Source organism: Polypterus senegalus, chromosome 16 (assembly GCF_016835505.1).
Source record: "Polypterus senegalus isolate Bchr_013 chromosome 16, ASM1683550v1, whole genome shotgun sequence".
NCBI classification, from domain to species: Eukaryota; Metazoa; Chordata; class Cladistia; order Polypteriformes; family Polypteridae; genus Polypterus; species Polypterus senegalus.
Genome location: NC_053169.1, coordinates 706,514 through 728,269, shown reverse-complemented (window position 1 = coordinate 728,269; position 21,756 = coordinate 706,514). Strand labels below are relative to the sequence as shown.

The following is a 21,756-nucleotide window of genomic DNA, read 5'->3' as shown; positions in this document are numbered from 1 at the left end:
ATTGGACACCACAGAAAAGGGTATTGAAAATTCAAGATGGCTCCTCTCCTCATTTTTTTTATTGCCTTTTGTCGCTCACATTCTTGCCTCTCCCTGTCTCCTGTGCACTGGAGGTGTACTTGGTACTTACTTTCAGAGCTTTGCATGAACAGACTCCTGAGTACCTAACCACCCTGCTCCAACGCCATACAGCTCGTCGGACTCTCACATCTGGGCAACAGGGCCTTCTCGTTGTCCCACGCATTCAGCTAAAAACCTGTGGGGATCGTGCCTTTCAGCCTGTGGCACCAAGACTATAATAGCATGCCTTGTGGTCTGTGTGGAGTCGAGTCTGTTGATTCTTTTAAAAAACAACTAAAATCATTTATTTTTAAACAAGCTTTTAATCAGTGCTGAATAGTTCCGTTTGTTTATTTATTGTTTTTATTGGTGTTGTTTATGTTTTGTTTTACCTGTTGTATTTACACTGTATTTGCTGTTCAGTGCTCTGTGACCTTTTATCTGTGAAGGGCGCTATATAAATAAACTACTACTACCTTTATTAGGGACTCCTCCAAATTGAAACTCAAGAGCCATGCTCCTAAAGTGGAATGTACCTCTTTATATGGCTCTAGAAATTCATGACTTGTAGAGATTCCTCTGTGGCACTTCTAGGCCCTTGTAGAAAGCCCAATTATCCTACCAGTGAGGACAGGAATTGTGGCTCTTTTATTGTGAACATTGTCACAAAAACGAGACATGAACAGATAAAAGTTTGGGGCAGCCACCCGTGTCATATGGTATCCCGGCTGCAAAAGTTGTTTTTATCAAAATAACTAGCACTGAAGTGCATACAACGGAGTCCAAAACAAGACTGAGGGAAAAGGGAAAAGGGGCAGGTTTTTAAAGGGGGAGACAGGAAGTGAGGTCATAAGGATCGAGCACGTGGTCTTCAATCATTGGATCACAGCCGGACGTGACCTCAGAGGGGCCGGAGCTGGTGAGGTCGACTTCCATTGGCTCGGTCCCGGATGTGATGTCAAGAGAGCCAGGTGGAATCCCCCGGGAATGGTCTACAGGCAAGGGAGAAAAAGAGTCAGTGTACTCTGCCACATCCCGGCATGCCTCCGAACTGCCTTCACTCAAGCCCTTTAGCTGCCTCCCATGCGCACGTGTGTGACAACATAAAGATCCATTTGGGTTCTTCTTGTTTTTTTTTTTTTTCCCTGTCTCTGGGATGCCTGGAAATGACTGCCATAAAGTGATTCTGACTTGTTGATGAGGTCAAGTAAACTTCTATCCCACCTTGGCCCGTGGCCCCACTGGCACCGTTATCAGAAAGGTGAGACCAAAGTGCCTTTGCAAGACTTCCTGGGCGGTGCAGAACTCTGTGAACTTATGGTTTCTCATCTTGGATGAGTTCTTGTGCAATTCCTGCAACTAGAAAAAAAACAGTGTTTGAAGAATCTGGGGTCGTGAGTCCTCCTATACTGCCAGGTTAGTCAGTGCAAGAAGACCGAGAGAGCTGAGACAATGCTGACCTTGGAAGTTCCTCTGAGTAAATGCATCTGGCAAGGAAATAGTTATATACATTAGAAGTATATAAATTAATAAATAAAAAGCTCCTTCTATTTACTATATTGTTAGAAGAATGCCTTTAGTGATACTTTTGTTGTTCTGCTTAAGAACACATTCAAGATCAATATCATTTTCACAGTTTGATATTTGAGAGCAGCACAGTTGTTATCTCTATTGCATCTGAATCCAACAATAACAGCAACATTTATTTTAATAGCACGTTTCCATACAAAGAATGTAACTCAGTTCTTTACAAAATGTCAAAGAAATAGTTACAAGCAAAAGAAATACATATTAAAATTCGGAAAGAATAATAATGAATAAGATGTATACAATGAATAAATAATTCTCACATATGATAGCTGTATAATTAAGAGAGGGTGGCGCAGTTGGGAGACCCGGGTTCGCTTCCCGGGTCCTCCATACGTGGAGTTTGCATGTTCTCCCCGTATCTGCGTTGGTTTCCTCCCACAGTCCAAAGACATGCAGGTTAGGTTAGGTGCATTGTAAATTGTCCCTAGTGTGTACTTGGTGTGTGTTTGTGTATGTGTGTGCCCTGCAGTGGGCTGGCGCCCTGCCCAGGGTTTGTTTCCTGCCTTGCGCCCTGTGTTGGCTGGGATTGGCTATGGCAGACCCCCGTGACCCTGTAGTTAGGATATAGCAGGTTGGATGATGGATGGATAATTAAGAGAAATATAGTCTTTAAATATAGCATTAAGTCTGCAAGTACAAGTCTGATGATAAGGTCAGTTGGCCAGGATGGACAGAAAAAATTAAAAAACCAAAATCTGCTGGGGACCCAGACCAAAAGACAGCCCAGCCCCCCAACACTGGGCATTCTACGCAACATAAATGTTCTTAAGTCATTCTTTATTGGTCCAGTACCTTGAATCCAACACCTTGTGTTCAACTCCTTGTTGTTGTACTTTCTCTCTATGTCTGTGAGAGGTTTCTTCAGGTACTCCCAATGTTTCTCCCACATTACCAAAGACACGTGGGTTAGGTTTTAACAGTCAGGTCAAGATGATGTCACTCACGTCTTCTAGTCATAGGATAAGTCAGACTGGCTGAACGCAGTTGTGGATCTCATTGCTGGACCATAATAATTGCAGGGTATGTCCCATTTACCAATGGAGTGTTGACGTATCAGTGTAGTCGTGCTGGCGAGTTTTTCAAACATCCAATAATGTGCTGCCTTACAGAGCCGGCACTATATGAAGGGTGAACAGGTATGGCAAGTTATGCTGCAATCTTTTTTCTTTTTTTTCTTTTTCCATTCTGTTTGAGGGGTGAGTCACAGACTATCTGGAGTTACTGGGTATGTCAGGCTGGACCTCAGTGGAAAACACCCCTGACTGCCTCTGACTTGCTAAAATCATGTCAATGAAGGCTACGATGGAAAAGCACTGGGAAAGTTACATAATGTGCCATAGCCCTTTGACAACTGTATATTGACCCTGTGTGAGTGTTTGGTGTGTTTCCTTTTTTGTGCTTATTGCTGCAGGGTCCCCAAGTCCCTGATGTGGATTAAGTGGGTTTGAGAATTCAGATTTATATCTTAAAGAGTGATTTTGGAATGACTACATACATTGTTTGTGTCAAATTAAAAATGCACTGCCTAGATATGACCTTATGTATCTAATTTTATTTTTTTTGTTATATTTTAGGACTGTTTGGATTACTATCACTTCAGCCCTGGGATTAGGATTCCTTACAATTGCCATTGTCAACCTGATCTGTGTTTGCAGAAAATTTTCTTGTGTTAAACATGATCCTTACTCCTATTATGCTTTGAATGAAGTAAACAACAAGATAGACAATGGTGAATATTACAAGTCAGCGTTTGCAGAGTGGACTGACAAAGGCAGTACAGATTTGGGTATTTCATGAACGCTTGATTTCCTGCTGGTTTGCCATAAAGAATGCTTTTGGATTTTTATTTAATTGGTATTTTAACTAAATCTAGTAAATTGAATTACAACTTATGCAGTCCTCTATTTCAAGAAGCAGGTCCAAAAATGTCAGTATTTGTCAGACCTTGCAACTAGTGTGCCATTTGTACAGAATTTCACTACCATATTTTAAACATTCAGTTTTATATTTGTAGACATATGCAGTATATATATACTATAGGGTAGTCCAGATCTAATTATGCAATTTTCATTACGCTATAACTTATTAAGTTTATTACATAGAGAATTCACAAGAAATTCTTTTTGTTGCCGATAGATGGCAGCACCTGCCCTGCATTCCAAAATGGCGGGGAGACAGTTGTCAGTCGAACAGCAGGTGTGATGTGTTCGCCTTTTCTCGATAACAGGCAATCTTGCATTAAAAGTTGCATAATTTAGACCTGGACCACCCAGTATATACAGTATTTAAAAATGCATGATGTTTTTATTTTATATGAAAGGCTCAATACAAAGATACAAGGTTGCAGTTTTGCATTAAGAAATAACCAGAAAGATGTATTTTGTATGTACATTTGAATGTACTTTGTCGTTGTTCTGATGATTCTGTAGTTTGGAATGGTATCAAATGAGAAGTAGCTGAAAATTCTTTGAATGTATACTTACAGTACTGTGAAATTTAGCTGGGACTGACTTTGGCTCCTTTTGCTTCTGTTCTTGAAAGTGGATGGAAATTTGGGTCAGTACGGTTTCTGTCTCACGTTCCTAAAATGAAAGTTGTACTTTTTAATTTGCTTATCAGTTTAATTTGTATAGAACATCAGAAGCATTTACACTCAGGTTCTTGCTCTTATGACTACCATTGAGTTGACTGTAAAAGCTGGCTTTGTTTACCTACTCTTTTTTTCTAGTTTACCATGACATGTTTCTAAGACGTAAAGTGCTTTTAAAAACTTTAATTGGAAGAATCATATTAAGTGCATACAGTGACAAGAAAACGAAAAGTGAACCCTTTGGAATTCCCTGGAGTTCTTCATTGATTCCTAATAAAATGTGGTGTGATTTTCATCTAAAATCACAATTGTAGACGAATGCAATCTGACTAAACTAATAACACACACACACACACTCTTGTACTTTTCATGCCTTCATTGAGCACACTGAGTAAACATTCTGAGTGCAGGCTGGAGAAATTAAGTGAACCCTTAATTTTAATCCTTTGTAGATCCTTCTTCAGCAGCAACAACCTCCACCATTTGAATTGGGAAGTCTGAATTTCCAAGTTCTTATTTGGAATTTTCAACTGGAACGCCCCCACAAGTTGGATTTCCTACTTGGAAACACGGGGCTGGTCTGAGTTTAATTTTCCCTTTGGGATTAATAAAGTATCTATCTATCTATCTATCTATCTATCTATCTATCTATCTATCTATCTATCTATCTATCTATCTATCTATCTATCTATCTATCTATCTATCTATCTATCTATCTATCTATCTATCTATCTATCTATCATATAGTGCCTTTCATATCTATCTATCTGTCTGTCTGTCTGTCTCTTTCGCTTCAGATTATGACAGCAATCCCAAATGGTGACATGCATCATGAAAGCCTGTAGTATTATACTGTTTATTAGAACTTCTTTGTATATGTGTCTCATTAAATCAGTCGTACGCACAGTGCTGTCCAATCTGTGGACACGTTGCTACGGTGTGTGGATGCACAAAATGCCATGTAGTGTGTTGTTCAGTAGCTGCATTCCGAAAGAGCAAGCACAGAAAAGTTTTTCCTAGAAGCATTTGTACTGTTTTTCCAAATTTTTTTACTGGAATACAGTCAACTTGGGTGTGACGTCATTCCCAACTTTGACATCCAAAGTAACTGGAAGGCAGCATAAGACTTGCACAACATTGAGGATAAAGTTTGGACCATTCCTCCCTACAAATGGGTTTCAGTTCATCATCATGTGTGGGTTGTATTTATTGCACAGACCTCTTCAGGTCGCGCCCCAGGATCTCAGTGGGGTTAAGGTCAGCACTATGACTTGGCCATACCAAAGCAGCAGTCGTCTTCTTTTTCAGCCTTTCTTTAGTTGATTTACTTGTGTGCTTTGGGTCACTGACTTGTTGCATCACCCAGACTCTCTTAAGCTTGACATCAGTTTAGTTTAGCTGGAGAGTGTTTGCCTAGAATTGTGACTTGCATGAAGATCACTCCACATTTTTGTTAAAGATCAAGGCAGACATCCAGGGAATTCCAAAGGGTTCACTTTTTCATTCTTACAACTGTATGTTTGAATGTATGCCAAAAATGTAAGAATCCGCTTTTATAATATTATCCAGCATCCCTGTCGCCTATCACTTCCAACTTTGGAGTCGCACCTTTCGTTGTGTATAGAGCATCAGATTTGGGTAAAGTACTAAATGTTGGTTTGGACATTTGGATATTTATTTATTACTATAATTAGTCATAAATTTAGATTTATCAGATACGTTTACAGTGAATGAGGTGTTATTTTAATAGTGTTATTGATCAGACAAGTGTATTATTTATGCTTTATATTTCTAAGCGGAGTATTAATCAGGTCCTGACTCACTTTTGCACAGACCTGTGTATATATTTTTGTAAAACCACAGCCTTCGCCGAACTTAGAAAATTAGTGGATGGATATTGCGGTTTATTGTAATTTGTTCATCTGTGATACTGGACTTCAGGTACAGTATGTTCAATTACATATGTGTGCTAAGCTAATACAGATAATCATTTTTATTTTCCTGGATAACAGTCAGTCAGTCATCGTCCAACCCGCTATATCCTAACACAGGGTCACGGGGGTCTGCTGGAGCCAACACGGCCAACACAGGGCGCAAGGCAGGAACCAATCCCAGGCAGAGCACCAGCCTACCACAGTCCAAGATAACATTTTTGTTTAATTCTTAGAAAATATGTACGGCTATCAAATGACATTCTTTCCCTGAAGGTGCATATATTTAATACAGAGTGTAGGATGGCAATTAATTTAAATGTTCCCAATATAATTACAGATTTGTGTCATCTTCCATTATATTTTTGCTGAATAGCCTTTGCAAGTGCAGTCAACTTTAAGTCACCACAAGTACATCACCACAAAATTTACAAAAGCATTTTGATTCCTTGTCCTGATGAAACCTTACGCCCCCAACTTCACAGAGTAGGGTGGGTTTTTATTTCAATTACCTGGTAGTTTCGTCACTGAATTTAAAACTGGACACATTCAACAATTCTTATATTGTTAAGTTGGAGCGGTATGTGCCGACTTAAATATTCAGATGATAGAGAAGAGCAACATCACAGAGCACACTCACACCAAACCAGTTTAGCATGGTCACTTAACCGGACAGGACGTCTTTGGAGTTCCAGGTGGGACCCTCATGTACACCGGGAGAGCACTCGCACTCCACCAGAGGGAATTCAGCTGGAGTCCAAGGGCCGTGAGGTGGCAGCACTATCGGCTATGCCACTTGTGTCCCACCTAGGGGTTCAGCTTTCAATAATTGATGATGGTAAAAAAATGAGCTGAAAAGAATTGTGGGTGGGATGACATTTCATGAGGTCTAGACTTGAATTTTTATAGGCCCTAATGATAAGCAGTAAACTATCATAAAACATTTAAAGTAAATAGATTTATCTGTGCCCAGCATATAACTTTTTCATTATATTCAAGCTTTTATTATATTCTTTTTCAAAAACATGTTTAAATATATAAATTACAGTGCATTAGGCTTACTTATTTGTTAGTGCCATAACAACAGATCTGATTTGGTAAGACTCAAATAAATAAAACATCATAGAAGTACAGTATATAACGCCCCGAATTGCACTGTCGCCCTTTACAGGACATCTCCTGACTTGTGCCCAGTGCTTCTGCTACCATGAACCTGATTTGGATTAAGTGGATTTGAGAACTTTATTTTACAATATATACCATTAGGAAAACAATAGTTATCATTTCCTAGCAGCCTGCAGCCAATCACATTAACTCAATATCCATCCATTGGTGTTAGAGAGGCCATTACCAAGTGGTGTGTGTGTGGCTCCCAATACCCCAGTGCAGTGATGGAGGTACAGTGCTGTAAAAATTGGCACTGTCCTTTTGAATGAGACATGAAACCTGTGGTCAATAGAAAAATCCCTGGGCATCCTTCAAAAGAGTAGGATATACCCCAATGTCCAAACTAAATTGACCACCAGAATGGCGTCCCAAGTCCATCACAGGGCACACTGATGCACTCACGCACTCTCGTTCATGCTGGGTCAGTTTATGGTGGCCAATTATAAAGTGTGGCCTACAGGGGATGCAGCAGAGCCCTAAACCCCAGCCAACAACTGGATCAATGACGTTGCAGGTTCAAAAGGCTTGTTTATTTAACAAAATACCATCTTACAGGTCTCCGTTCCACACAAGCACACATCCTCGACTTTTCTTCCTTTAATCCCCTTCTACTCGTCCTTCATCATGACCTCCCAGCTGAGTGAGAAATGACCTGTTATCCCAGATCTATAACACAGGGCAGGCGTGTTTATGGGATGTGGGAGGAAATCCTATGCAGGCATTGAGAGTAATATTAATAATGTACGTTATTTATACAGTGCCTTTCCCATGCTCAAGGCACCTGCCAACTCGGGTCAGGATTCAAAAGCCAAGACTATGGAAGGGTGAGGCAGCAGCGCTAAGCACTGCACCTCCATGCCCCTTGTGAAGAACAATCCTTCCATACATTCTTCAAGCAGGCATATGTTTAAATTGTATTAAAATAATAATAATAATAATGTATTTGTCTGTAGACAGGTTTGTGGTATAAGTGAATATGTTTTAAAAGTTAATTTCTGAAGAAATCTGTAAAATAATTTATAAAAGAATTTTGCTAAGGATGGAAGATTTTTTATCTTTCTGAAATAATAATAATGTTGCTTACAAATTACCAAACTGGTGCTTAGCTAATATACAGTATATGCGTGTGTGTGTGTGTGTATATTATATATATATATATATATATATATATATATATATATATATATATATATATATATATATATATATATATATATATATATATATATATATATATATATATATGCATACATACACATACTCAGAAAAACACACATAAATGCTGTTTTTGTATATAATATACACACACACTGAGTGCACAGCTAAGCACATGTTTGGTTATCTGTTATATAATAAAAGATGGCAAGCCTGCTGTGCATCAAAATTATGTGGTTTTTTAATAAATAGAGATAAGTGTTAAAATAAAAACAATATGGTACTAAATAATGTTCAGATTTTAATGCTTAATGTGGTGTTTTTTATATAACCTTCTTTTCCTTCAGCTTATTAAGTGAAATGGCTATGTTGAGGTATGTAACTTTAATAAAATACGTATTTTTTTTTTTTTACTTTGATTGTGTTTCTTCCCTGTGTATTTCATGAACATTAAGTAACTCTGAATGCCTTTATGTGTGCTTACATTGTTAGTTCAGTTCAGTCGCTTTAGATGTCTGTAAATGTAGTTGTGTAACAAGTATTTTTAGACACTTTCAATTTCTACACATTTTGTGTTGTAGATTTCATTTTGAATGGTTAAAAGTGCCATTTTTGCCCATCAGTCTAAACTCGGTATCCCATAATGACAAAGTAAAAACACGTTTCCAGAAAAGTTTCCAAATTTATTAAAAATCCAGAACTGAAATCTCTCCTTCATAGACTTATTCAGTACTTAACAATAACAACAGCATGAAGGAAGTGTGGGATGGGATGAAGATCATCACTGGCTGCAGCTCGAAGCGGGGTGCCGCCATCGAGACAGACGTGGAGAGAGCAAACCAAATGATCAACTTCTTTAACAGGTTTGACCACCCTAACCCACTCTCACCTTGGAGTACTGCACCCTCCACCCATCCTTCTGCTGATACCAGCATAGGTGAGACATCCTCACCCACAATTACAGCAGCCCAGGTGAGCAGAGAGCTGAGGAGACTTCGTGCCAGCAAAGCAGCGGGTCCAGATGGAGTATCGCCACGACTGCTGAAGGCCTGTGCGTTGGAACTGGGGAGTCCTCTACAGCACATCTTCAACCTAAGCCTGGAACAGGGGAGAGTCCCAAGGCTTTGGAAAACATCTTGTATCACTCCTGTCCCAAAGGTATCACGTCCTAGTGAACTGAATGACTTCCAGCCTGTTGCTCTGGCGTCACATCTGATGAAGACCATGGAGCGGCTGCTGCTTCACCACCTGAGGCCACAGGTCCGTCACGCCCTCGACCCTCTGCAGTTTGCATACCAGTAGAAGGTGGGAGCGGAGGATGCCATCATCTACATGCTACACCGATCCATCTCCCACCTGGACAGAGGCAGTGGTGCTGTAAGAATTATGTTTTTGGACTTCTCTAGCGCCTTCAACACCATCCAACCTCTGCTCCTTAGGGATAAGCTGACTGAGATGGGAGTAGACTCACACCTGGTGGCATGGATTGTGGACTGGACATGGATCTTACAGACAGACCTCAGTATGTGCGTCTTGGGAACTACAGGTCTGACATTGTGTGCAGCAATACAGGGGCGCCGCAGGGGACTGTACTTTCTCCGGTCCTGTTCAATCTACATACATCAGACTTCCAATATGACTCGGAGTCCTGCCACGTGCAAAAGTTCACTGATGACACTGCTATTGTGGGCTGCATCAGGAGTGGGCAGGAGGAGGAGTACAGAAAGTTAATCAAAGACTTTGTTAAATGGTGCGACTCAAACCACTTACACCTTAACACCAGCAAGACCAAGGAGCTGGTGGTGGATTTAAGGAGGCCCAGGCCCCTCATGGACCCTGTGATCATCAGAGGTGACTGTGCAGAAGGTGCAAACCTATAAATATCTGGGAGTGCAGCTGGATGACAAATTGGACTGGACTGCCAATACTGATGCTCTATGTAAGAAAGCTCAGAGTAGAATATACTTTCTGAGAAGGTTGGCATCCTTCAACATCTGCAGTAAGATGCTGCAGATGTCCTACCAGACAGTTGTGGCGCCCTCTTCTACGCGGTGGTGTGCTGGGGTGGCAGCATAAAGATGAAAGACGCCTCACGCCTGGACAAACTTGTTAAGAAGGCAGGCTCCATTGTAGGATTAAAGTTGGACAGTTTAACATCTGTGGCAGAGCGACGGGCACTAAGCAAACTCCTGTCAATCATGAAGAATCCACTGCATCTACTGAACAGGATCATCTCCAGGCAGAGGAGCAGCTTCAGTGACAGACTGAGGAGATCATTCCTCCCCCTCACTATGCGACTCTTCAATTCCACCCGGGGGAGTAAATGCTAACCTTAATTTTATTTTAATTTTTTTCATTTTTATTACTACTTAATTTAATATTGTTTCTTTGTATCAGTATGCTCCTGCTGGATTATGTGAATTTCCCCTTGGGATTAATAAAGTATCTATCTATCATATAGTGCCTTTCATTATCTATCTATATCTATCTATATCTATCTATCTATCTATCTATCTATCTATCTATCTATCTATCTATCTACTTTGTGGAAGCAATTCCAGCTTTGAGTCTTTGTGGTACGTCTGTACAAGCTTTGCACTCCTGGATTTGGGCGACTTGCTCCATTCTTTGTGGCAGATCCTCTCGAGCTCCGTTAGACTGGATGGGAGGTGCCCGTAAGCTACCATACCTGCAAGTGAGACCGTGGCTACTGTTAGAGCTCAAAGTGCCTGGTGAGGAATGTGGCTGTCTGTGAGGCAGGCGAGCTGCAGATGGTGGTCGACAGAAGGAGATCAGAAAAAAGGCTCATGTGTGTCCATTCATGTTTTGTGTGTTTTCTGTTCATATTTGATTATTTGCATTATTCTTTGTTTTTGTTTTTTTTTATGTATATAAGGTACCTGTGTTATAGTCCATGTATTTGTGGGAGGTCCCCCAAGAGACGGAGACCCCTGTCAGGAACTGCTGCCCACCCCACCCCAATAAATTCAGAGGGTTTCCTTCAGTTCCTGGTGGTTCATTTCAGACGTGCCTGGGAGTGGTGAGTTGTGGTATTTATGGTATTTATGGTGAATTCTGTGACATTCAATCTCTTGACATTCTGCTTTGTTTTTTGACATTGCCCTTCGAGTCAGTTTTGGGACGTCTTAGATTTGGATTGCCTTCGTGTTTCAGACAATTCCATTTTGCCTTTGTGCTCCGTGGAGCATCATTGTGACTGCAATACATTTTGTGAAGAATAAATGTTTTATTTTATAAAGTTTCAGTGCTTGCCCTTATTACTAGCTGGGGTTTAACAGTGATACCCCCCTCTAGTGGGCATTATTGGAAGTGTTTGGGACTCCTAGTTCAGGACATTGTGGAAGGACCAGTCTGCAAACTTGGGAAATGTTAGTTATTGACCTGTGGGTGAGGGAGAGAGAGCGAGACTGATGGGCTCTGGGTTTCATTATTGTGGTTCCTCTTAGAGTGGATGCTACTTCTGGTTTGACTGAGGGACTTGTCCACAACGTGAGAAGCGTATCCTCTTATATGTAGATGCAGAAACTCCTCATGCTTCATTACAGAAGTCTACCTCATCATTGCAGAGGCAGAGGAGTCCAAGGAACCGTGAAAGAGGCAGAGAGGTGTATCTTGGCATGATGGCGATGGAAGGAGCTGTAAAGAAGGTCACTGTGTGAGAAGAACGGGCGGATTGGAATAGACAGAGGTGTTTGGTTTTTGATTTGTATATACTTTATTAATCCCTGAGGAGAAAATGTCTTTTTGCATGACCTTAGGAGGTCTGCACACAGGTGTCGGCCATTGTACAGCAGCACCCCTGAAGCACTTTTTCTGGTTAAGGGCCATACTCAAGTGCCCAACAGAGTAGCATCCATTTTTAGTTATAGAAATCTGATTAAAAAAAAAAAAAAGACTGGTATCTAAAAATGGCAGAGTTGTGGTATAAAAGTCAACTGTAAAAGTAAGAGATGGATGGAAACTTGTAAAGGCATTATTCAATTCTCCTCGCTGACGCTTGCAGCAAGACGCAGCACCAGCACAATTATCGATGTAGCTCTTGTACAGGTCCGGCACAAAGCGAGAAGAGAGAAACGCTCTTCTGCTCAGCTAAAGGAGATGTTGGCATAGCCAGGTCCCATTTTAGTACCCACCACAACGCCACTGACTTTATTTATTATTATCAAAAGAGAAAGCACTGAGGGCAAGAACCCGTTCTGCCAGTCTGATGAGGTTGTTCGTGGGAGGATCCCAGACTGGATGTCTGTTGAACGCCTTGACTGAGGGCAATGAGACCTTCAGCGTGAGGAATGACTGCACAGAGAGGGGAGGTCCATGATGAAGATAAGCAAGCAGGGCTGTGAAACCCAAGACTGTCAAACGATTGGAGAGCATCGTTGCTTTCATGTATTAAGGGAGACCTTCAACCAGTGGTTGAGGAAAGCTGATCTATGAGTAGTGGGGCCGTTGCCTGCAGAAACAACAGGATTGCTCAAACTGTGGATTTTGGGGGCAGAGTAAAACTGAGATATCAGTGGGTTTTCATCAATGAGGTAGTTGGCATTGGGAAGCAATTCCTTTCTGCTGATGAGGTAAGAAATGGTAGAATCGACCTCCTGCTGGTGATCACCCGTCGGATCCAGCGAGAGGGGAACAGAGGCAGCTCTGTGAGTTTTTAATAGAGCTGTTTGTATTGTAATGGAGCCGACAAGTTGCATCAGCCAGGGATGAGTCACTCGTAGTATGAGCTGGAATTCCATTACCAGCGGCAGGGACATCTCTAGGAATGACAAACAGGATTCCATCTAGTGCGGGAAGGCCTTTTCAGGATAGCGAGCCACCTAAAAGAGCCATGTAAAGAGCACAAGGATCCATTCTGGCACTTGGCACCGGTGCTACATTGGTGTGAGAAGTGGGATAAGGATAAGACCTCCTGTCCAATTCAGCCAAGTGTACTTCAGAGGCCGTAATGGACTTGCGAGGAGTTGCTGCAGAGTCTCAAGGCGGAAATCCAATATCCCGAGAGAGACCTCTACCTCAGCAGCTCCACCATAGCTTCTCCATCTGCTAAAGGCCCACTGGCCTGGGTTGTGTGGATGGCGGTGGAGCTTCAGGTTCATGGAGCAGGGAACAAGGGTGGAAAATAGAATTGCAAGTGAGCCGTGTGAGGCCTGCTCAGTTGTAATTGACAGATCAAACACCTCGGCTTCACTGCATGATGGCACACCATCCAGCACCCTGCTGCTGCACCACCTAACCACACGACCAGAGGGGAAATGAAGACCACGCGGCTGTTCTGAAGAGCTGTGCGCCGTTTCGAGAAGTTGGAAGAGGTCACTGGGGAAAACAACTTCAAAGGGAGGGTGTATCCAGCAGTCTGCGTGACCATCATCATCAGGTCCTTCCATGAGAACCCTAAATACAAAGAGGACTGTTTGACTTATGTCAGGTAGAGGGGACTGGGCGGTCTCTTGGTCTGGAATCCCTACAGATTTTATTTTTTTTCTCCAGCCTTTGGAGTTTTTTTTTTTTCTGTCCACCCTGGCCATCGGACCTTACCCTTATTCTATGTTAATTAATGTTGACTTATGTTTATCTTTTATTGTGTCTTCTATTTCTCTATTCATTATGTAAAGCACTTTGAGCTACATTTGTTTGTATTAATATGTGCTATATAAATAAATGTTGATTGATTGATTGTTGGAATAACTTCTTTTGTAATTGTGGCATGTTATATAACGCTAAACTACTGTATATAGATACTAGGGGGCTTCGCTCGCCCACACCCACCTCCCTGGGGCACGCTATGTGCCAGCCACTCGCATTGTGAGGAGGGGGGCTGAACGCACGCTAAAGAGATACGGAGTGATCTGCATCTAATGTGGCGCTTCGAACGTTTAAAAGCCTGTACAGCAGCTGACCTTTTGTCTCATGGGACGCTTAAAGTGTCTCCGAGAAAATCACGTCTCGCCTCCTTCCGAGATTTTTTTTTTTAATAATTGAGAGATAATATAAAAAGGCGATTACCCCTCCCTTAGTGATACAGTGGTAAGAAATCACATAGGAGAGATAACAGCTTTCTTTATTGCCGGATTACGCGGCATAACAGACAAAGGAAGCCATGACAAGAACCCAGTTTGGGAGTATTCAGTCAGGGTCATCAGTTTGTATAAAGTCTGCCATTTTCGTCGCTGCGCTGGATTTTCCAGATCGGATGACGTTCTCTCCAATATGTTCGTCGGCTTCAAAAGGTGTGCCGGGCGATGGTCCAAAGCTTTATACCCTTTCTCCATGTGCAGACCCCCAATATGGCATTCAAAACAAGGCAAATAGGATACAGTTTCTGACTGCTGACTCTGACACACGGAAACTGTACACGTTGGCCATTTCGCAGTTGTCCCCGTCTTGTCTTCTAATGCTTGCCTGGCAGTTCTTATACGGTGAACTCCTGTGTGCAAAATCTGACTTTGTGTTAGCTGTACATGTGAGCAGAAAAAAAAATTGATTTATAAACTATTTTTGTACCGAGCACAGCGACATATTAAACATATACACTTATTACAGAGTATGAGCTGCCGTTCCATCACCAGTGACAGGGATGTCTATGCAAACAGCAAGCCGTCAAAGTCATAAAGTGAATTCCATCAAGTGTGGCGAAAGCGTGCGGGCCTTTTAAGGGTAGTGAGGCACCTAAACGGGCCATGGAAAGAGCACGGGACCCATTCAGGCACACTGCACTAAAGTACTATTACAGTTTTACTTATAAAGTGACATGTTGGGGTTATTGGCACACCAGAACTGGTTCCCAGTTTAGCGCTCTTTAAACAGAGATGAGATTCTTTACAAGTAAGACTGCAGACATTTTGCCTTTGGAGTGTTTCAGAATCCTTCACTATTGGGAACGTTTTATTGTGAATATCCTTTTCAGGGCATATGCAGCGTCCTCCAAAATGTCTGGGAAGAGGATCCATTTCTCCCTGATTCACCCCTCTGCTCCAAATTTTAAAATTACAATTCAGACGTCATGATTAGATAGACAGATAAGGCACTATATGATAGATAGATAGATAGATAGACCACCTTGCGGCCACAGCTCAGGTCAGCCGCCTCAACAATAGAGGCACGGAACATGGCCCATTCGGACTCAATGTCCCCCACCTCCCTCGGGACGTGGTTGAAGTTCTGCCAGAGGTGGGAGTTGAAGCTACTTCTAACAGGGGACTCTGCCAGCCGTTCCCAGCAGACCCTCACAACACGCTTGGGCCTACCAGGTCTGACCGCATCTTCCCCACCATCGAAGCCAACTCACCACCAGGTGGTGATCAGTTGACAGCTCCGCCCCCTCTTCACCTGAGTGTCCAAGACATATGGCCGCAAGTCCGACGACACGACCACAAAGTCGATCATTGAACTGAGGCCTAGGGTGTCCTGGTGCCAAGTGCACATATGAACACCCTTATGCTTGAACATGGTGTTCGTTATGGACAATCCATGACGAGCACAGAAGTCCAATAACAAAACACCGCTCGGGTTCAGATCGGGGCCATTCCTCCCAATCACGCCCTTCCAGGTCTCACTGTCATTGCCCACGTGAGCATTGAAGTCTCCCAGCAAAACGAGGGAATCCCCAGAAGGTACGCCTCTAGCAACCCTCCAGAGACTCCAAAAAGGGTGGATACTCCAAACTGCTGTTCGGCGCATACGCACAAACAACAGTCAGGACCCTTCACCCCACCCGAAGGCGGAGGGAGGCCACCCTCTCATCCACTGGGGTAAACCCCAATGCACACGCTCCAAGTCGGGGGGCAATAAGTATGCCCACACCTGCTCGGCACCTCTCACCGGGGGCAACTCCAGAGTGGTAGAGAGTCCAGCCCCTCTCAAGAAGATTGGTTCCAGAGTCCAAGCTGTGCGTCGAGGTGAGTCCGACTATATCTAGCCGGAGCCTCTCGACCTCGCGCACTAGCTCAGGCTCCTTCACCTTCAGAGAGGTGACATTCCACGTCCCAAGAGCCAGTTTCTGTAGCCGAGGATCAGACCGCCAAGGTCCCGCCGCCACCACCCAACTCACACTGCACCCAACCTCCTTGGCCTCTCCCATAGGTGGTGAGCCCATGGGGAGGAGGACCCACGTTACCTCTCGGCTGTGCCCGCCGAGCCCCATGGGTGCAGGCCCGCCACCAGGCGCCGCCATCGAGCCCCACCTCCAGGCCTGGCTCCAGAGGGGGCCCGTGACCCGCCCAGGCAAGGGAAAACGTCGCCCAAAGGTTTCGCCATCATTGAGGTTTGTTGAACCGCTTTGTCTCATCCCTCACCTAGGACCAGTTTGCCTTGGGTGGTTCTACCAGGCATAAAGCCCCGGACAACATAGCTCCTAGGATCATTGGGACACGCAAACCCCTCCACCACGATAAGGTGACGGTTCAAGGCGGCAATCCCCGAACCCGTTGGTGGACACCAGCGGTGAGGGATGCCGTCAAGCTGAAGAAGGAGTCCTATAGGACTTTTTTGTCCTGTGGGTCTCTGGAGGCAGCTGATAGGCACCGGCAGGCCAAGCGAACGCGGCTTCGTTGTTGCTGAGGCAAAACTCGGGCATGGGAGGAGTTTGGAGAGGCCATGGAGAACGACTTTGGACGGCTTCGAGGAGATTCTGGTCCACCGTCCGCGCCTCAGGAGGGGAAGCAGTGCAGTGTCAACACCGTATATGGTGGGGATGGTGCGCTGCTGACCTCACTCGGGGCGTTGTGGGTCGGTGGGAGGAGTACTTCAAGACCTCCTCAATCCCACTAACATGCCTTCCACGAGGAAGCAGAGCCTGGGGACTCTGAGGTGGGCTCTCCCATCTCTGGGACTGAAGTCACCGAGGTGGTCAAAAACTCCTTGGTGGCAGGGCCCCGGGTGGATGAGATACGCCCGAGTTCCTTAAGGCTCTGGATGTTGTAGGACTGTCTTGGTTGACACGCCTCTGCAACATCGCATGGACATCGGGACAGTGCCTCTGGATTGGCAGACCGGGGTGGTGGTCCCCTCTTTAAAAAGGGGGACCGGAGGGTGTGTTCCAACTACAGAGGGATCACACTCCTCAGCCTCCCTGGAAAAGTCTATTCGGGGGTTCTGGAGAGGAGGGTCCGTCGGATAGTCGAACCTCGGATTCAGGAGGAACAGTGTGGTTTTCGGTCCTGGTCGCGAACAGTGGACCAGCTCTTCACCCTTAGCAGAGTCCTGAGGGTGCATGGGAGTTTGCCCGACCGGTCTACATGTGTTTTGTGGACTTGGAAAAGGCATTCGACCGTGTCCCTCGGGAATCCTGTGGGGTGCTCGGGAGTATGGGGTACCGGACCCCTGATAAGAGCTGTTCGGTCTCTGTACAACCGTGTCAGAGCTTGGTCCGCATTGCCGCAGTAAGTCGAGCCCGCTTCCAGTGAGAGTTGGACTCCGCCAGGGCTGCCCTTTGTCACCATTCTGTTCATAACTTTTATGGACAGAATTTCTAGGCGCAGCCAGGGTGTTGAAGGGGTCCGGTTTGGTGGACTCAGGATTGGGTCACTGCTTTTAGCAGATGATGTTGTCCTGTTTGCTTCATCAGGCCGTGATCTTCAGCTCTCTGGATCGGTTCGCAGCTGAGTGTGAAGCGGCTGGGATGAGAATCAGCACCTCCAAATCCGAGCATGGTCCTCAGCCGAAAAGGGTGGAGTGCCCTCTCAGGGTTGGGGAGAGATCCTGCCCCAAGTGGAGGAGTTCAAGTATCTCGGGGTCTTGTTCACGAGTGAGTGAAGAACGGAGCGTGAGATCGACAGGCGGATCGGTGCGGCATCCACAGTGATGAGGGCTCTGCATTGGTCTGTCGTGGTGAAAAAGGAGCTGAGCCGTAAGGCAAAGCTCTCAATTTACCAGTCGATCTACGCTCCTACCCTCACCTATGGTCATGAGCTATGGGTAGTGACCGAAAGAACGAGATCGCGAATACAAGCGGCTGAAATGAGTTTCCTCCGCAGGGTGTCTGGGCTTTCCCTTAAAGATAGGGTGAGAAGCTCAGTCATCCGGGAGGGGCTCAGAGTAGAGCCGCTGCTCCTCCGCATCGAGAGGAGTCAGATGAGGTGGCTCGGGCATCTGATCAGGATGCCTCCTGGACGCCTCCCTGGTGAGGTGTTCGGGCACGCCCAACCGGGAGGAGGCCCGGGGAAGACCCAGGACACGCTGGAGGGACTATGTCTCCCGGCTGGCCTGGGAACGCCTTGGGATTCTCCCGGAAGAGCTGGAAGAAGTGGCCGGGAGAGGGAAGTCTGGGCCTCTCTGCTTAAGCTGCTGCCCCCGCGACCCGACCTCGGATAAGCGGAAGAGGATGGATGGATGGAAGATAGATAGACAGATAAGGCACTATATAATAGATAGATAGACAGATACTTTATTAATCCCAAGGGGAAATTCCCATACTCCAGCAGCAGCATACTGATAAAGAACAATATTAAATTAAAGAGTGATAACAATGCAGGTATAACAGACAATAACTTTGAATAATGTTAATGTTTACCCCCCGGGTGGAATTGAAGAGTCGCATAGTGTGGGGTCTCCTCAGTCTGTCAGTGGAGCAGGATGGTGACAGCAGTCAGTCTCTGATGGCTGCTCCTGATCCTGTTCAGTGGATTCTCCATGATTGACAGGAGTCTGCTCAGCGCCCGTCGCTCTGCCACGGATGTCAGACTGTCCAGCTCAGTGCCTACAACAGAGCCTGCCTTCCTCACCAGTTTGTCCAGACGTGAGGTGTCCCTCTTCTTTATGCTGCCTCCCCAGCACACCACCACATAGAAGAGGGCGCTCGCCACAACCGTCTGATAGAACATCTGCAGCATCTTATTGCAGATGTTGAAGGACGCCAGTCTTCTAATGAAGTATAGTCGGCTCTGTCCTCTCTTGTACAGATCATCAGTGTTGGCAGTCCAGTCCAGTTTATCATCCAGCTGCACTCCAAGGTATTTATAGGTCTGTACCCTCTGCACAGTCACCTCTGATGATCACGGGGTCCATGAGGGGCCTGGTCCTCCTAAAATCCACCACCAGCTCCTTGGTTTTGCTGGTGTTCAGTTGTACAGCGCCTGATGACCCCGACTCTCTTGGTTCACTGAACACATTTTGGTCACACAAGACATTTTCTACACGGTCCCCCCATTTCAGGTGTGGCACTATAAGGTTTATAACAGCCCTCATATTTAGGACTTTGTCGGAAATCCCTCACATGCAATGACTGCTTGACGTCTGTGTCTCGTAGACATCACCAGACGCTGAGGGTCTTCTCTGGTGATGCTCTGCCAGGTCTCTCGTGCAGCCATCTTTCTGGGGGCTTGTCCCCTTCAGCGTATGGAAGGCCAGCTCAAATGGATTTAAATCAGGTGACTGGCTTGGCCATTCCAGAATTTTCCATTTTTTTTAGCTTTGATAAAACTCCTGCACTGCCTCAGCTTTATGTTTGGATCATTATCTTGTGTTAGGATGAAGTGCATTTACTGGAACCTGAGGAGATCAGATGTTTCTCCACACCTCAGAATTCATCGTACCGTCAGCAGTTCCATCATCAATGAAGAGAAGTGTGCCAGGACCTGTGGCAGCCATACATGTCCAAGTCGCCATGCTTAACAGATGAGGTGGTCTGCTTTGGATCCTGTGCAGTTCCATTTTTGTCCCCACACATTTCTCTCACCGTCACTCTGATGAGGTTCACCTTTGTCTCGTCTGTCCACCTGACCTTTTCCCAGAATCCTGCAGGCTCTTTCAAGTCCTTCACAATCTGTAATCTTGCCGTCCAGCTTTTGTGGTCTCCATCATGCAGTGTGGCCTCCTCTGTGTTTCTGTTCGTGACGTCTTCTGCTGATAGTTGTCTCTGAGACACACACACGCACACACACACACACACACCGGCCCCCCTGAAGACTGTGTCTGATCTATCGGACAGGCGTTTGGGGGCTTTTTCTTTACCACAGTGAGGATTCTCCTGTCATCAGCAGTGGAGGTCTTTCTTGGCCTACCAGACCCGTTGTGATTACTGAGCTCACCAGCGTGTTCTTTCTTCTTCATGCATAGGCAGACAGTTGGTTTTGGTGATCTTACAGTTTTTCTAATATTTCTAATGGTTTTATTCTTGTTTTCAGCCTCCTAATGGCTTCTTCGACTTTCATTGGCACAGCTCTTACCCTCATGTTGAATAATGGCGACTACAGACTGCAAAGGGTAGAAGCAAACCGAGGTGTACTGTGAAACCATGAAACCCACCTGAGGGATCACAAACATCTGGGGTGACACCATTTGTCCCAAACACTGTGGGGCCGTGAAATGGGGGGACTGTGTTGTATGACCAAAATGTCTGCAAATCCCCTGAAATGACTTTAATAACGATGTCTGAATTGTTTGATTTGTAATTTTAAACTGTGGAGTGCTGATCAAAGAGAAATGGGTCTTTGTCCCGAACATCATGGAGGGGGCACTGTATTTATATGGAATGTCGAAGCCTCAATAAGAAGAAAGCAATCCGTTTGTCTTTAGGTCTCTAAGTGTCTCGTCCTGATGAAGTAAGTAAAGTCCTGAAATGCATCGGCATGTTGGACAACAAGTTAATATTCGTCGAAAGAAGTGTCAGCCATGGATCGTATGGCTCTATTGACCCTCTCTACAATTTATTATTTCACATTGTGAAATTAAGGACTATTTTGAGATTTCTGAAAAATGTTAAGAATGCTGGAATCCTGTGTGCTCAACTTAACTAATGCTGAAGTCTCTTGTGCACAAGTAAAGACAAAAGTGAAGTGAAGGCTAGTAAATGTGAACCTGTAAGTGCTTAATGTGATAAACGACCTGGCTGTTCATTAGAAGAATAACTGTACAATGTACAATAAAAAGCAGCTTGAACTATATCTACCTTATTAATCACAGCAGTTACTCAAAATCAATAATTTCATCATATGACGGATCTAATGCTGCGTTCATAAATTAGTGCTAAGCTAAACGAATTATTCTACGTAGGCCGGATACAAATATCATAATTCATATTCGGTCAAATGTTGATGCTGGCAGAGGAACGGCGTCTGTTAGCGACTCCCGGTCTCCTGAGGTAACTTGACTTCTCCATCGAACGTTTTTTTTTTTCCTCTTCCTTTTCCTCGCTGCCCGGACTTGTTTGTAGTTGTCGCTCTGGCTCAGATCACGTGCGTTAGTGACAACCTTTTGAAACGAGACCTTGGAGTAGGAGAACCCTTTTCATTGGCCTCTAGTGTG

The 21,756-nt window shown here is 44.6% G+C and overlaps 1 protein-coding gene across 2 annotated transcripts in view; it reads left to right on the top strand.

The window, feature by feature from the left end:
- Nucleotides 1-3,720, top strand: part of nagpa (N-acetylglucosamine-1-phosphodiester alpha-N-acetylglucosaminidase) — a 30,658-nt gene extending 26,938 nt beyond the window's left edge. For both annotated transcript variants that reach the window (XM_039738944.1, XM_039738943.1), the window contains one exon: nt 3,225-3,720. In XM_039738944.1, coding sequence (XP_039594878.1) covers nt 3,225-3,447 — 223 coding nt within the window. In that variant the 3' untranslated portion in view covers nt 3,448-3,720. The remainder of the gene's footprint in view (nt 1-3,224) is intronic.
- Nucleotides 3,721-21,756: the final 18,036 nt, after the last annotated feature.